Source organism: Dipodomys merriami, unplaced genomic scaffold (assembly GCF_024711535.1).
Source record: "Dipodomys merriami isolate MVZ:Mamm:240054 unplaced genomic scaffold, mDipMer1.0.p SCAF_39, whole genome shotgun sequence".
Taxonomy (NCBI): Eukaryota; Metazoa; Chordata; class Mammalia; order Rodentia; family Heteromyidae; genus Dipodomys; species Dipodomys merriami.
Window position 1 is genome coordinate 13,461,775 of NW_027205492.1, and position 16,502 is coordinate 13,478,276.

At 46.8% G+C, this 16,502-nt stretch overlaps 2 protein-coding genes across 7 annotated transcripts; one reads left to right on the forward strand and one right to left on the reverse strand.

Annotated features, from left to right (window-relative positions):
• Positions 1-118: 118 nt before the first annotated feature.
• On the forward strand, positions 119-11,397 carry Fam217b (family with sequence similarity 217 member B). Of its 6 annotated transcripts, none has more exons than XM_069990106.1 (5): positions 119-135; positions 3,920-4,038; positions 7,484-7,595; positions 7,882-7,967; positions 10,233-11,397. In XM_069990106.1, the coding sequence occupies exons 4-5, from the start codon at positions 7,942-7,944 to the stop codon at positions 11,383-11,385; spliced, it is 1,179 nt and encodes a 392-aa protein (XP_069846207.1). In that variant the 5' UTR covers positions 119-135; positions 3,920-4,038; positions 7,484-7,595; positions 7,882-7,941; the 3' UTR covers positions 11,386-11,397. The 6 variants fall into 6 exon arrangements, with proteins under 6 accessions (XP_069846207.1, XP_069846206.1, XP_069846205.1 ...); XM_069990105.1 differs by lacking the exon at positions 119-135 and adding an exon at positions 2,102-2,238; XM_069990104.1 differs by lacking the exons at positions 119-135; positions 3,920-4,038 and adding an exon at positions 5,979-6,066.
• On the reverse strand, positions 2,653-5,583 carry Ppp1r3d (protein phosphatase 1 regulatory subunit 3D). Its single transcript, XM_069989750.1, has one exon. It carries the CDS (start codon positions 5,581-5,583, stop codon positions 4,747-4,749), a length of 837 nt encoding a protein of 278 aa, XP_069845851.1. The 3' UTR covers positions 2,653-4,746.
• Positions 11,398-16,502: the final 5,105 nt, after the last annotated feature.

The window sequence follows — 16,502 nt, forward strand, 5'->3', positions numbered from 1 at the left end:
CCAATGGGCACCGAGTGCCACCGGGAACATGCCCAATCAGAGACGCCGGCTGGCCAGGGCCCGCCCCTCCCCGGCACGGGGTCCCCCAAGGCCTGCGCCAGGGAAGAGCCGTTGGCCCGCGGGGGCGCGCATCAGGTGAGCAGGCCCCTCGCAGGCCCCGGGGAGGCCCACGTAAGCTTCACCCACGCCCCACGCAGGTTCTCTGCAGGGCCCGTGTCAGCCCCGTGTAAGGCCCCTCGCAGGACCCATGGAGAGCCCTGCACGGGCCTCACATGAGCCCCCTGTGGGCCCCACGGAGGCCCAGCCAAGCATGCGCCTGCAGCGCTCGCAGGATGAACGCACCAGGAAGGAGGATGGCTGAGCCTCGGCCGCGGGACCCTCCAGTCACGACAGTGACGGCGCGGGGTGCAGCCGGGCGCAGCAGGCCCGCAGCGGGGCGCAGTGCAGGTCCCGGATGTCCGGGCGGCCGGGACCCCAGGCCTGTGGGGGTGGCCGCAGTTTCAGAGAACCAGGCTGGTACTTGAGGTGTGTGGTCCAGGTAGGCCGGGGTTCCATGCTCAAGAACACACACGGAACCCCGCACGTGGGTGTGGAAACGCAGCCCAGCCCTGGCTCGCATCCTTGATTTTGCTGGATCTTCACACCCGTGTGACATGGCGGCTGAGTGTTGTTTGATCACTGCAGCTGTCCTATCGTGTGAGTGAACTGCATCCAACCAATCCTGTCCTCCTGACTGCCGGGCTTGTCGCGTCTGCTACAAAAACCTGTGGTAATAGATCTTTGGCTTATCTGGCATCTATGATGGGTAAATCTCTAAACGTGGAATGGCCCCAGCGAATGAATTTTGGTACAGAAGTCGCCAATCAAAATTGCATAACGTATCGTAGTATTACCTTAATTTTCTATCTAATGAGCAATGGTTGTTTTAAAATAGTGGATTGAGAGGCTGGGATTATTGATCAGTAGTAGTGCACTTACATATGTCAAATCAGTATCTGGCAGATAAGACTGCAGCAGCATTTGCATTTGCATGCATTTCAGCAGTACATGAGAGCTGGAAGTGTGGCTTAGGGGGTAGAGTCCCTGCCTGGCATGCAGGATGCTGGATTCAAACACCAGGACTGACAAAAACTCTATCGAAAACAAACACCCAAAAGCAAGAGAAGCTCTAACTTGTCCTTGAATTCTCTCTCTCTCTCTCTCTCTCTCTCTCTCTCTCTCTCTCTCTCTCTCTCTCTCTCTCTCTCTCTCTCTCTCTCTCACACACACACACACACACACACAATGTAAATGTCCTGGGGAAAATAAACACAAGGGAGTAAGAATAAATATTCACTTGAGGACCAAAGCACATCAAATCAGAATAATATACCTTCCTGGCAACTTTGTGCCAGTAAATCTACTTTTGTGAGTTTGATGTTGTTGTTGCCCTTAACTGCAAGAGCTCTACCACTTGAGCCATGCTCCCAGTCCTTTTGCTTTTTGTTTGTTTTATAGAGCCTAAAAATTTTGCCCTGGCTGGCCTGTTATGGGGAATCTCCTATCTTTTGAATTCAGTTGACATATGCATTTCACAGGGATTTTATACTCTTAAACATGTATATGTTAGGGATATTTAATATCTTCAAAGTTTTGGATGTTTTTGGATTACACAGGGGTATTTAATATCTTCAAAGTTTTGGATGTTTTTGAGTTACACATTTTATCTTTAATACAATATAATATACAATGTAAAGTTGTCGAGTGTTTTCAACCTCATGACCTAACAGATTACCATAATTCTTTTCATAGCTAGTTTTCTTCTAGTTTTCATCCACTCTTGATGCTGGAGTTGTGAGTGCACAGAAATTTTACCACTACCCACTGAATACAAAAAGCCATGATTTCTCACATAACTTACCACTTTTTAAAGTTTTCTTTGTTCTATATAATCAGAAAGCCTCGAAAAGGAACAAGGTGTATTATTCATTTTGATCTTATACAAAATGTTTTTGTAAGTTTTGGACTGTGATGTTTGAAGGGGGAAAAATAAAACCTTATCAATAATTATCAAAAATTGGCTTTCATTTAGGTTTCTTTCTGCAGTGCCAACATTTGAACACAGGGCCTCAAGCATGCTAAACAAGCAGTCTACCACTGAGCCTGCAGCCCAGCCCCTCAATTAAATCTATCAAGTCCTTACTGGAACTATCCTGTATGGCATATTGCATGGTAGAGAGAACGTGGGGTTTGGTATAGGTATGTATGCTGAATTTGCTAGCCACCAGCTGTTGGACGTTAGGTGACTTACCTACACTCTCTGAACATTAGTTTCCTCAGCTAAGAAAATGGGGATATTTAAACCAGATAGCATTCCTTTCCACAAATTAATTGAAATCAAACATATAAAGTATCTAGTACTCTAAATGAGCAAGTAAGATAAGATAGGAGCTAATAAATGCTCATTTCCTTCCTCTGGTGCATAAAGCCTTGTACCTGGGCAGTGGATCACCACCTGGGGGCAAGACAGACTGTTCCATACCTGGGAGTCAGAGAAATGTAATTATCATAGCCCCTGTGCACCCGACCCTCAGAGCTCTCTTCCTATGTAATTGATCTTGACCCAACATGCAAAATATTGCAGTTTCTTCAATACACACAAGAACTCTGCTGTTGGAGCTGATATCATCCAATTTATTTTTTAGCAAGGCCTGTTATTCATCAGTGTTTAGGGAATAATAAGACTTAAGTGGTGGGTGATTTAAACTTTGTCACAAGAAAAACATACTAGCTTAATAAAGTACAAGGACATTTCTGCATATATACTTTCATTCTCAAGCTTGGATTAAAAGTATTTTATATGACAAACATTAAAATATGTTTAGGGAGACATCCCAACAATTGCACAATCCACCAAATAATAGCATCTAAGCAACAACAACTGTAGTTTAGGGTCTGAAAATCCCCCTACAACTGTTCTACAGCTTCTTCCTCAACCAGGCAAAGTCTGTTCAGGCTTTTAAATTTCAAATCGTTGGATTTTTTAAGGCACCTTGAAGTTCTCTTAACTTTGATGATGTAACATTTGTGAGTAGAACCTTTTTGGAAAGTGATTTTCACATACATTAAAGATTCTCTACATGCCTTTCAACAACAATGCATGGGAAGCTCTGACTTATACCTGAATAGTGTGGAGGATTGTTGTGCCCTCTGGACTGGGGCCAAAGAAAAAGCAGCCCAGGCCCTTGCAGGCTTGCTGACCTAATTGGAAAGTTGGTTAAGCAGCAGGAAATCAAGCTTCTCTCCTCCCTCTCTTGTATATCAATGTAGTACACAGTCATCATAGCAATTTACTCATGGTATTTTAAATCAAAATTAGGTGTTTTGACATTAAAATTGCCAAAGAAAGCCAATATTGTTTCTTGGAATCTGAAAACAGAGAAGTTGCAGTTATTAAAAACAAAGTCAAAAGGCTTTTGGTACTGATTTGACAAATATCAAGTGTTCAAAAATTGGTGAGTTAACTCACAGATGACAGCTTTCACAAAATTGATCACAGTGGCTTCAGCAGTATTGTGGCAAACATCACAGGTTGGAGGTCTTGTCCCTGTTGGCTTGTTCCTCATGCCTCAGTTGCAGCACCTGTTTTCAGTGACTCCTGCTCAGCACCAAAAGGCCTCAATCTTCAGTGGCAGTTTTCAGTAATGGGGCACACTACAGAGGACAGTGGTCTTGACCCTTCTTCTCCCAAAGAGCACACATTTATAAAATTGAGAGAAAAGTCCATAAAATGTTACAAGTTCTCTGATCCAAAGGCACAAAGAATAACGTTGGCAGGTAGCTGACCAAACCTAACATGTATATATGTGTGAATGGGTATGTGTGCATGTATAAACGGTTACGTAAGAAGTATAAAATCTGTGAACTATTTTTCCTCCAGTGTTCTGACTAAGGCTGAAAACATCAGGTTCCCTTGGTGTCTGGACTTCCAAAAGACAAATGCTGGAATCTTCTGATGCTCAAGAAAAAAGTAAAAAGTCACCATTAATCATCAAAAAGGTAATTGCTGGAAACTATAGGCCACCTGAAAAATTAAAATGAGGTAAGGCAAGACTTCTTAAACTGTATAGGTAGCTTGAAATGGCTCAAAAATGTGCAGGTACATGCATGATCATACATGATCAACCATGACCAACCATGACTGGAGAGTCACGGCTACAGAGAAAGTAAAAGCTCGAATATTTCTCCTCCTCCTCAGATGTTGACGTGAGAGAGGCTGCCTAACTAGGGCAGCGGCAAAGCCCAGAAATGGCTGTGTGGTGACCAATGAGGCATACATTTCTTGCCTATTAATAGTTTGCAGTGTTAGAAGGCTGCGGGTTTGGCAAGTCAACATGGGCTCAGGTTTTCCTCGTCCCGGGGCAGGACTGCCTCCAGGTACCACGATGCCGGTCACACTACACAGTTTGTGTAAGTGGGCACGCATGCACACACACACACAACTGCACCTCTTTAGCTTACTAAACAGAATAATCCTGAGAAGGCATCTACGACAGGTGGAAGGTCCCAACATGACAATAACAAACAACAGCTACGTGGACAGGGATACACCCGGGACGCGTGCGCAAGACCTCCCGGAAGGCGTTTCCAGGATGCCGGCCACTGCCTTCTGCAGAGAGGAGGAACCGCCGCCACGCACCTGCCCACGGGTCAGAGCACGCGGGGAGGGCGGCGGGCGGGGGGGGGGGGGCGGGCTGGGCCCGCGGCTCAGATGAAGTGGATCCAGCTCTCTTCGCACTCACCGCGCGGCAGCTGCAGCCGGTGCTCGCGGCACGTGAGGCTGTAGTCGCGGCGGTCGTTGTTGTCCCAGTACTCGGCCCCGGCCACTCGGTAGCGCAGCGCGAAGTGCACGTGGGCGCCCAGCTCCAGCAGGAAGGGCGGCACCGGGAAGCCAAAGGCGAAGACGTCCTCGGTGCCCGGGGCGCCGGCGGGGCCTCGCCAGCGCGCCGCGGCCTCGTGCGCGCGCCGCCAGCCGGAGAAGGTGTAGCGCACCGACACCTGCTTCTCGAAGGCCACGTTGCGCACGCGCACGGTGCCGCTGACGCCCAGGTCCGAGCAGCTGACGCGCTCCAGGCACACGAGCTGCCGGCCCAGGCGCTCGCCGAAGTCGGCCGCCTCGACGGGCGGCGGGAAGTCGGGCACCAGGCAGCGCAGCGTGAAGGGCGGGTCCGCGCGGCGGCGGCGCAGCTCGGAGTCGACGGCCAGCCGGGACAGCACGTGCAGCGGCACAGCCGGGTCGTCCCCCGCGCTGAACACCCGCACCTGCGCCAGCTCGAGGCCCAGCGCGTCGGCGAAGCGCACGCGGGGCGGCCGCCCGCCGCCCGCCCGGCCCGGCGCGCCCGCGGCGCCCGCGGCCCTCGGCCTGCGCTCGGGGGAGGTGGGCAGCGAGCGGGCCCGCCGCGCGATGATGGGCCGCGGCGGGGAAGCGCAGCCCGACGGCGCGGGCGCCCGCGGGAGCTCCCGGGGGGCGGCGGCGGCGTCCAGGTTCGACAGGCAGCTGAGGCTCCGGAGAACGGGCCTCCGGGAGCCCGCGCCGCCGGACATGGCCCCCGCGGGCGGCCGGGGGCGGCCTCGGACCCCCGCCAGCTGCGTCCGAGCCCCCAGCCGCGCACGGAAGCCCCCGGGTCCGGGGGCCGGCCAGGGGCCCCGGGGGCCGCTGCGCCCTCGCTTCCCCGGCCGGGGTCCCCAGTCCCCGCCTCGGATCCCCGCGATCGCGCGGAGGAGCTCTTTGGGGTGTCCGCAGGAGCGCAGGGCGGCGCCGCCTCTGCCCGGAACGCGGCGCGGCCCGGGCGGCCCCGCCCACCTCCCCGCCCGGCCCGCGGGGTTCCTCGGAGGCCGCCGCTTCCCGGCGCGCCGCCGCCCCGCCCCTCGTGACGCCGCCCGCCCTCCCGCGGGCCCGCCGGCCGCGCGCACCCGAGCCCCGCCGCAGCGCCGGGCCCGCCGCAGCGCCCGGCCGCCCGTCCTCCGCGCGGCGCGGGAGCCCGCGGGCTGCGGCCTCGTCACGTGCGCTCGGCCGCCCCGGATCAGGTCTGGTCGATCGCTGTCTGAGGGGCGGGGCGGGGCGCCGGGCGATCGCGGGTGCGGTCCGCACGCGCAGGCCGGCTGCTGCGAGCTGCGGGCCGGTGCGGGCCCGGGGGCGGCGGGGAGGCCGAGCCGGCCCGGGCAGGACGCATCCAGGCCGCCTTGATCGCGTCTGGACCCCGGGCCCGCCCGGGCAGCTGGGCCGCCCAGAGCAGCGCGGTCCCCGCCGCGCCGGTGGCCGGCCGGCCCCTCCGCGAGGGCGGCGCGCGCTGCGGCCGGCAGCCCAGGCCCGCAGCCCGGGAGCGGAGGCCCGGACGCACCGCGCCGCGGCCCGACTCAGCCGCCAGGCGCTCGAGGGAGCCTTCTGTGGCTTTGTTTCCCGGCGTGGGAGGACGGGGTCTGTCTTCTGCTCCCTAAAAGCCCCTCAGGCATTGGCTTCTCCTGGAGACTTGGGCCGGAAACCCAGCTGCTCCGGGTGTGGCGCTTGCCCTGTGGAATGAGAGGAAGCAGCTCACTTTGTAGAGAGAGGTTCAGACGTGGAGGCCTGCCTTCCAGGGTTCTTTTTACGGTCCAGGGGATGAAGCAGAAAGAGAGCCGATGCATGGAAGGGTTTGGTAAAGAACACTACGAGAAGGTGTCAGGCCTGCTGTGGTATGATCAGTTCATTGCACAAGCCCTCTGTGATGTCTGTGTAAACGGACATGATTATATACTAACCACAAGCTTTCCTAACCCCACCTCTTGCTATTTTACAGAGTCAGGGTTATTATGGGAGAGCAAAGTATTCACTTTCTAGGTATGGCTTCTTGTGTAGGCCTCTCAAAGTAGCAGAGGAATCACTGTCATGTGTGAGATGTTTGAACAAAGCATCACCAAGCAATAACGTCTACTGTGTAACGTGTATAAGCACATTGGTTATCTTTTAATGGAATGATTTGATATAGAAGACAGAATCTGGAGGGAGCTTCCCTGTAGGACGGGCCTGTGTGATAAGTAACCCTTGCTGTTTTCTAGACATTCCTGTAATTATTAGTTGAGTGATAAGTAGACATGAGAGCTTTGGAGAAAGATAATGACCTAAATTAGCTGCACAAATTTCCTTGAATATTTTACTTCCAAGGAGATTGTGAATGTGTTGTGTGTGTGTGTACACAGAAGAATGGAATTCATCCACAGCACTTTACAGCAGTGTGCTCTCATAACTAGTGTCTCCTGTGAAAAACAAGCAAATAGAGACTAAACGGTAAACAAGACAATATTCTTTCTCTAATTCTTTACAAGTCAGAATACTAACCTGGCACCCAGCACAGCTTCAGTGTTTCATTATTGAGCAAGCACTGAGCAACGAAAGGCAACCCAACCCAGTACTGATCAGAGAATGATTTGCAATCAGTACTTACTGTCACTGTGTTGTTACTTCTAGTTCCGGCAGTGAAGTGATCTTTCCAAATATACGAGGAATAAAGAAGTCACCTTCCCAGCTGTCAACGTCTTCCAGCACATTGAGCAAGAATATTTTAAGTACCACAGCAAAGGTGGTGTAAACCTGGAGGGGGGAAAATAAGTCTTAGATTTTTTTTTCTTTCCCTCCCTCCCTCCCTCCCTCCCTCTCTCCCTCCCTCCCTCCCTCCCCTCCCTCTCTTTCTCCCTTCCTTTCTTTCTCCCTTCCTTTCTTCCTTCTTTCTCTCTTTCTTTGCTTCTTCCTCCCTTTCTTCCTCTCTTTCTTCCTCCCTCCTCTCTCTTTTCCTTCCTCCTTCCTTCGTTTCTTTCTTTCTTTCCTTTGTGTGCTCACAGTACTTACTACTGAATATCTTTTTCTAGACAGTTTATCACACATTAGATGATGATCAGCCATGTGATTTTTTCAAGAAAAGGAATAGGATGAGTGAATCTCATCAGAAAAGCAGGTAAATCATTTTCAGATGATTGCTTCATCTTGCAAAGGGCATATGACTTCACTTGCTATCTGTGTGACTAGAATAAGTGGATATAAAATGCGTATTTATATATTTTTTATTTTGTTTTTTGGTGGTGGTAGTCATGGGGCTTGAACTCTGGGCCTGGGTGCTGTTCCTCAGCTCTTCAGCTCAAGGCTAGTGCTCTACCACTTGAGCCACAGTGCCACTTCCGACCTTTTCTGTTTATGTGGTGCTAAAGAATGGAAACCAGGGCCTCATGTATGTGAGGCAAGCATTCTACCATGGAGCTACCTTCCCAGCCCCCATAGTTATATTTTTATTTAGCATAAATGAATGGGCAAAGGGGAGTCAAGCTTTGTTAGCTGGTCAATTCCAGAGATCATGATGCTGTCTGTGTTTACAGACCTACTCTTTTACCAAGTGGCTTTTTCTGCTTATGTGGTGCTGAGGAATCGAACTCAGGGCCTTATGCATGCAAGGCAAGCACTTTACCACTGAGCCACCTTCCCAGCTCCAAGAAACACATTTTTAAATAATCACTTAGTGTGATTGGAACCAGTAAACAAATAGTTGTCCTCCATTTCTGCTTATATAATTGGACTTTCGTTACAGCTTTAGTTAAATACTGCTTAGTAGGAAGCCAATTAAAAATAAGGTATTTTAAACTCTGCGGTGAGATTCTACCTCAGAATAAATTTCCTTAGAAAGAATCTCTTGCCATATAACAATGCACATAATTTCCATTATTTCCCTTTGCCTGCCAGTCACAAGATTGCTTGAATCCCATTTTTCATTCATAGTGGCTTATAATAACACCATGTAATTTTATTTCTATCCTTTCAAGCACAACTTTCCTGTGTGTCTTTCTTACTTGAAAACAATAGGATAACACTGATCAAGATGAATTGTACACATAAACAGTATAGCTGTTAAACTGAAAACCCTTTTACACAACTATTTAAAGATAAAATAGAGAGGAAAAATACTGATAAGATGTTTGTTTAAGGTGTGAGTTGCACATGCTATACTTTTACATATTGACATGTTACCTCAGAATTGCCACGGAGTCCATGATGTCAGACTTGAATTTTACATCATATTTCCATTTATTCTAAGGTAGTTATTCACAAGAAGGATGTATGCTTTACTTTAAATGGTTTTAAACACAGTTGAACACTAGTAGACCCAACTTAAGGTTTGGGACACGTTTGTAAACTAATGTTTTATGAACTATACACAATTGGTCTAAATTTATAAATACTTTAAGAAATGTTCATGTTTTTCTTAAGTCCTAATGTAAACTGCACTTTAGACCTCAGACCCAAAGTTGAGACATTTTATATTATAGATCTAGCCACTCCCCCTAATGTGTCAAGTAAAAAGACGTGGGGAAAGTCAGAGAAAAAAGAGGCTGGGAAGGGATGTGAAGGGTAAACCAAAGGAGGAGGGTGAAATGCTTGGTAAGAAATGTACGCATTATCCTGCCCATGTAATTGTAACCCCTCTGTACAGTATGTTCACAAATAAAATAGAATTAAATAAAAAAAAAGAATTCGATCTGTGGCAGAGACAGGGAGACAGAGATTCAGTATGTCTTTCACCCATCTTTGGATGTGTGGACATTGGGCTTAGCTTTAAATTGACAGAGGACTGGGGGTGGGAGAGAGAAAGATATACATACCCAAAACAAAGTCACAGTGCAGCTCTTTGTCTGTGGAAGAATTTTGGAGACCTTGTTAACACTTCCTCACTTGTGGGGAACAGGAACTAATCGGTCTCTGTTGCCTAGCACGTAGTCTGTAGCTTTTGACTTCCTTTGGGGTTGTTTCGCCTTTTACCACAGGACGATGGAATTGTCTATCCAAAGCTAGTTTACCTTTTGTTGTAAAGTGCTTATTGGTGGTAAGTCCTGTCCTTCCTGGAAGTGATTATGAGGTGACTGTAGGAATAATTGTGTTAGATCAAAGTACAGATGAAGGAGGAGAGTGCTCAGCTTTTATCCTGCTTTTAGTTAATTCACGGGCCTAGGAAATGAAGTTTTAAAGTTGCATCTTACACTAGTGTTTGGTGCAAAATAGGACTCAAACATCCATGTTTGTTGCATGTATTCTATAGTGGTATGAATAGGGTACTATGGAGCAAAAGTCTGTCCCTGAAAACCTAGGCAGAGGATTCTTTTTGTTTTTCTAATTATAGCCAGATATAACATTTGTTTGTTTATTTAGTAAGAAATGCAGTTTTTCTTTTTCACAGTAATATGGATGCTTGCCCATCTTGGAGTAAAGTACATCATTCAAAGAATTCTTCAGGAAAAAAGCAGAGTAAATCCCAAATCCCTGGTGTTTCTTCCCAGCTGAGAAGTGGCCTGGCGGGGACCTCCCAGCCAGCTGGAGATAAACACAAGGAAGGCATTAATGCAGAAGGAAGACCTGGCCGGAATATACCCAGCCCCAGGAGTCAGGGGGGCTCAGGGCACAAGCTGCTGATGGACTTGGGATCGATGAAGATCATCGAGGAAGACGCTGATGAAGACAGCGCCAGTGATCTGTCAGATTCAGAGAGAATCCACATCCCTCCCTCTCCCCTCACACCTCCAGATCTTAATCTTCGAGCTGAAGAAATAGATCCAGTTTCCTTCGACCTTCACCCGGGACAGGGCGGGGCAAGGCCGGAGTACTACTACCCAGATTTCCTCCCACCTCCGTTCAGTTCCTGGGACCTGCGGGACATGGCCATGCTTCAGAACGCAGAGTGCAAGATAGAGGTGACCACCCGAGCTGGGAGCCTCGGAAAGTACATGGACAGACTCATCCAGCTGGAGTGGCTGCAGATCCAGACCGTGCAGTGTGAGAAGAGCAGAGCCGCTAAGGCCAGGCTTCCTGTCGCCCCGGGGGCCTCTGGAGCTGTGAAAAGCCCTGGGAGAAGCAAGCTACTTGCTAGTGCTCTGTCCAAACCGTTACCTCACCCAGAAGGAACTTCAAAGCCAGGCCCTTCACGAAAGAAAGATTGTCACCATGAGGAAGTCCACCCTTCCTATTATACATTTGAGGCCTCCCCGAGACGCATGGATGGGCCCAGTTGGACCAGGTTGGCCTCTCAGAAGCCAACCACTGAGATGAAGACCGAGGAGAAGAAAAAGAAATCAAGTAAAAGCACCAAGCTGAGACACTGGGATTTGCCCTGCAGCGATAACAGCTCTAAGATGGAAGCCAATGGCAACATCCGAATTCCCAAACAGTCAGCCATGTTACTGGACCCAGCTGATCCCTGCCGCATCCCCAGAACACAAGCCCACGCCAATCTTAAGAAAAAAGGCAATGTGAATAACTATGGTCATGCCACTGTGTCCAGTGAGAAGAAACTCAAAACAAACGGAGGAAAGCAAAACACATACAGATTAAAGTAGTATCTAAAATAATGTGTTGCAGACCCATAGATTCCTTAACCTCTTCTGGAAGTTCCAGCATTGGGCACCTGGAGACTGTCTGTGATGGCTGATTGTTGGGCGGTCAGTCAGCTCTTTGTCTATCCCACACCCACCCCAGTAGAATCACTTTCACAGAGAGGTTTTTCTCAGTAAGTCCTCCCTTGAATTAATAGTCAAACAAAAGTGTTTGAGAGGCCTTTTGAGTAACTTTTCCTCAAAGGGATAAAATAATGATGCCATCTAGCCTATGTGTGGATTAGCTCCTCATTGTCACAGGTCCTAGTGTTGGAAGTAAAGCCCTTTTGGCTACCGCCTCTCCTGCTTTTTCATAAGCTCTTCAAGCTAAATTTCTGTTTCACTCCCAGGAGAAGCCTTAGTTCCTCCATGAGTTAGGGAGAGCTTCAGTTTCTATTTTGAGCAGTCATTTATCACTAAGCTGCTTGCTTGCCAGGACAATGGCATCCAGAATGTTAATAGGTCTCTCTGACATGATTTGAAAGGGTATTTTAAATTTAGAGGTGGAGTAAAGTCCATTCTGGAGTTCTGTAATCTTGAGTTTAAATTATTTGCAGACTCTCCAGATGGGAAGTCTGTGGGCCTCAGCCTGATTATTGACTTGGGTGGGGATGGAACAGGAACTCCTTACACCTTCACCTTTCTGGCAGGCAAACCACTTCTCAGGAGAACTTTGAGAAAGCACCTTTTAGAAGTGGTAAATGGAGGGCCAGTCATAGTTGCTTGTAACAGTTCTTAGTGACCAATTTCAGTCTGTAATCATCCCTGGGGTGGGGGAGGGAGGGAGATGACAGACTTCCAGATAGAAGGGAGTAGAATGGGGGTAACTGTGCCGGATGTGCCTGTGCTTCTTATCTACCCCAGGGCATCCTGGCTGCTTTCTTAGTCACTTTTGCCGTACTGTGAGTGTTCTATTGCTATTTGTGGATATGTACAAAACTTAGGTGGACTCTCTTGATAGACTGTATTTTAATTACTTGATTTTATCCCTTGAAACATTATTGTATTGGTTTTGTTCTTTTTTTTTTTTTTTGGCATCTAAGTTTCTACTTTTTTTATCCTGGGGACAATGAAAAACCTGGCATTGCATTTGGAAATATGTAATAGCCTGAATATGCTTCATACAATACTGCCATCAGAAACAACATAAGGAGAAGGTGTATTTATAATTACAATAGGCAAGGTTAAATATTAAGATTGCCTTTTAAAAATGAATGTTAATCTTGATAAGCATAGGGACATTTTTATGATAATCTTTTTCTTTCAAGGCTTTCCTTCCAGGTTTGTTCAGATTCTCATTTATTTGTTTGTTGTTTGTTTGTTTGTTTGTGTTGTGCCAGTCCTGGGCTTGAACTCAGAGCCTGGGCACTGTCCTTGAGCACCTTTTTATTTAAGGATAGCAGTCTACCACTTGAGGCACAGTTCTACTTCTGTTTTTTTTTGTGTGTGTAGTTTATTGGAGATAAGCATCTCATGGACTTTCCTGCCCCAGCTGGCTTCAAACTGCCATACTTAGCCTTCTGAGTAGCTAGGATTACGAGCAGCAATTGGTGATTCTCTTTCATTCTTTGCCTTTCATACCACTCTGCTGTTGAAAGCATGCTATTACCCCAGGTCTTACACTTTCTGTATGAACAGATGTACATATAATAGGGCCTGCCTCCTTCTCAAATGTACTCTTAGCTGCTGGCCTTGGTCCTTGAGTGGTATTTGGAAAACAACACCCCATGTGTCCTAGTTGGCCTGCCCCTTAGAGCATAGATTAACCCATTGCTGATGGCCAGCTCTTCCCTTATTCTTACCCTGCAAGATTTTATGCAGCTCTTTGTGAAAGCCAACTAACAGTAGTAAGCATGGCATTACATACATATATTAATATAGTCCTTATATTAATACTAAAGGGTTTATGCCAGGCTGTGGCCTTTTGTGGTTATGCAACAATGTGAGTATTCTGCTCTTCAAGATCTTGAATGGGTGAGGGGAGTTGTTTTCCTTCTGTGTCTGACCTATAGATCATCATGATAAAGAAATCTAGAAGTTATGTCTCATGGATTTTTTTTTTCACAGTTCCTTGGATCAAAGTTGGTTGTTTAAGCTGGGGAAGTCGTAACATTGTGTCTTGAGACAGTTCTAAAAGCCTGGAAAAATGACTTCACTTGTATCCCTTTTTTGCCTGAGGTTGGTTGTTTAACCAGTATTATTAGGTCAGACCAAAGCGCCTATGAACAGTGTTTTGTTTTTTAGAAGTAAGTTTAACATAAGCACAATGTTAGGTTTTTGATCTCTAATATACTTATCCAGCACACCTTAATGCACTGAATGCTGTAGATAAGAATCATGCTGTTCTCAAGTACTGCTTGATGGATAGTTGAATCATGAACTCATCGTGTCAAAACCATCTCGGATCCTGCTGGTCTGGCGACTCGAGTCACGATTTGTGAGAAGTGCCTCTCATGTCTGAGGAGTTGTTTACATATACCTTGCATTGAAACCATTTAAAATCTGAGACAAGAATGAGAAAAAATGTAAGAAAAACTATTTTGGGCTGAGAAATTGGTTGGTGGAAAAAGTTGGAGAAAAGTACAAAAATATTGAATTAGAATGCTAGATCAAAATTTGCTCTATCTGTTGACTTTGAAAGTATTCTCAATTTTTAAGTGACTAAGGGGACCAAAGGAATAATTAGTAGCTTAGACAAAATTAGGGATGACACTATCGTTGCTCTTAACAATAGCTAATAGGTAGAAGAAAGATGGTTTGTTTTGGTTCTTTCAGTCTGTTAGGATACTTCCGAGACAGATGTAGGAACTTCCATTTTACATGATAAAACAAAACAAATATTGTTTCCTCTTTCCTTGATGCTATTAACTTGAGTAGTTATATTGAAAATTTGAAACTACTGGTGGTACTGTATTTCAAGGTGATAGAAAAGCAGTATTTTTTATTTATTTTTTATTTTATTTCAGGGCACTATTTAACATGACCTGAAGATATTCAGCATGTTTATTTGTTATTATAATAATGGTCTGCTTGGTTTTATATGTAATAAAACAATTCCTGTTAAGTTTTTGTGAACTTGAATTTGTTTTTGTTGCTGGAAATCAATTAAAGAAATGTTGTCTAAATTTTTCTGGCATGGTTTTGTTTCGCTTCACTTTTGTCTTAAGTTTTCTTCCCTGTCTTTTCCAAGAATCGTCAGGATGAAATCCTGCCCCAACTCTGATCTTAATACTGAGCATGTGTGGCACACAGTGAACATTGCTAGAGACACTGGTGGAGCATCGCTGTGCATTGAGTTCTTGAATCCACCAAAGATGAGGAGGAGAAGGTAGGTGAGCAGGATGTAAATTCCCATAAGGACAAAATTCAAGTACCTTGGGACAGCACTTACACACCCATAAACACAGATCTCCAAGGAAGCCATCTGATCCGAAGGCAGCACCTCACCACAAACAAAACCTGAAAGGCCTCTTCCTTGGCCTCCCTTTCCTAAGCTCACTTCAGACAATGAGGTGTACTTTTTGAGCCTACTAGATTGTGGCAGTAGTGGTCGTGGGAGATGAAAATAATACTGGTTTTAAACACAGGCTTAGGTCACACAGGAAATGGCAGATAATTCATGGTTGTTGAAAATTTAGCATCCACCAGGTGGCAGAGGAACTCTTTTAGCCTTGAATTGGTCTTGTTATTGCCTTCTAATCAAATGAAAAGCTTTGCATTGGAATAAAAAAAAGGAAATGAGAGAGAAATGCACTGAGTCCAAACCCAGACAGGTTCTGTTCTTAGCTTTAGTGTGTCACAAGAGAATGAAGGACACCCTTCCCATATCACAATCATTACCTCAGAAAAATCTGCATAGAGACCCTGTTCCATAAATTGCAATTTAAACATGCCAGTCCTTGGCAATTTCATATTTAAGGAAACTGTAAAGTATATGTGGAATATAAAATGAAAATGTCATGCATATAATTACAGTTTTCCTAGCTAGAGTGATGCTCTATAAAGTGTGGAGCTCAGAACACCAAGGTAAAGGAAGAGGCTCCGAAGTGGGATTTCCTCAGCTCCTTCACAGAAACTGGAACACTGCTCTCCTAACGCTACTACAAACCCAGAAGTGCCATTTGCCCTGTGCAAGAGGTGGCCACAGTAACAGGCCACCATCAGAATGGGTCCTGCCCCATACCTGAGAGCAAGGAAGGAAAACTGGGTGCGAAGCACCTGAGCCAGCCCAGGCCAGGCCTTGCTGGGCATCTCCCGCTGTCCAGCACACATTTCCTCATGGCTGTCCATGTTTGTCACATGGAAACACAAAAATAAACAGGCCAACTTGGGTCTCAGAGACTATTTCTGCAAAGCTCCCATATCACCTGACACTTCAATAAAATCTCATGGTTTTCTCTTGTGAACCTGTCTTTTGTTAGAGGAATATCGGGCCTAGCCTTTATGATAGGTGAAGGAAAGTACTTCTACTTTCCCCAGCACAAGAGAAAACTAATCATGTCTTAGACTTCAAATTGCATAAAGGTAGCCCAATACTGTATATCGCTACGCTCCTGAGACCCTCCAGTCCTCTGAATCAGTCTGCCTTTTAACAAGATCCTTGGTACAATAAAGCTTGAGAAACATGTTTTCCCGTGCTTACACACCTGCAAGTCTGAGTTGGCGGCTTCTATGATTTTTAAAGACCAGACATTCTCCTCCCTACACCCACCCCTATTACACACTTTGACTCTGAAGGAAATCATTGCCTTACCCTTAGCAGTTTTCTCCAGGGCCAAGAGGCCTCCTACTGGTTGTTTAGTTGTAGAATTGATCACTGAGAAGCGATTTATGCCTCTGATCATCTGTATCACAAGTGAGAGCTTTCCCCTGTGAGTATTAGAATTGAAAGATGCCGACCAAAAAGTGAGGAAAACCTCTGGTGTGCATTTTCATTGTTTTCCTGAGCTGGACGATGGATGATAACCCCCTTCCCCGTCCTTCTCCAAAGGATACAAATGAACACTTTGGAAACAGACAGCAGAAGGTACTGCCTTTCACTCTTCCTCCAGGCCTGCCTTCAGTAAGAGGAAGTGGGGAGG

Excerpts from the sequence above, each read along its gene's own strand:
- Ppp1r3d (XM_069989750.1), bottom strand. The coding sequence starts at position 5,583 with ATGTCCGGCGGCGCGGGCTCCCGGAGGCCCGTTCTCCGGAGCCTCAGC.
- Fam217b (XM_069990103.1), top strand. The coding sequence starts at position 6,557 with ATGAGAGGAAGCAGCTCACTTTGTAGAGAGAGGTTCAGACGTGGAGGC. Across the intron at positions 6,712-7,483 it reads AAGGTGTCAGGCCTGCTGTG|TTCCGGCAGTGAAGTGATCT; the intron begins GTATGATCAGTT and ends TGTTACTTCTAG. Across the intron at positions 7,968-10,232 it reads GAATCTCATCAGAAAAGCAG|TAATATGGATGCTTGCCCAT; the intron begins GTAAATCATTTT and ends TCTTTTTCACAG.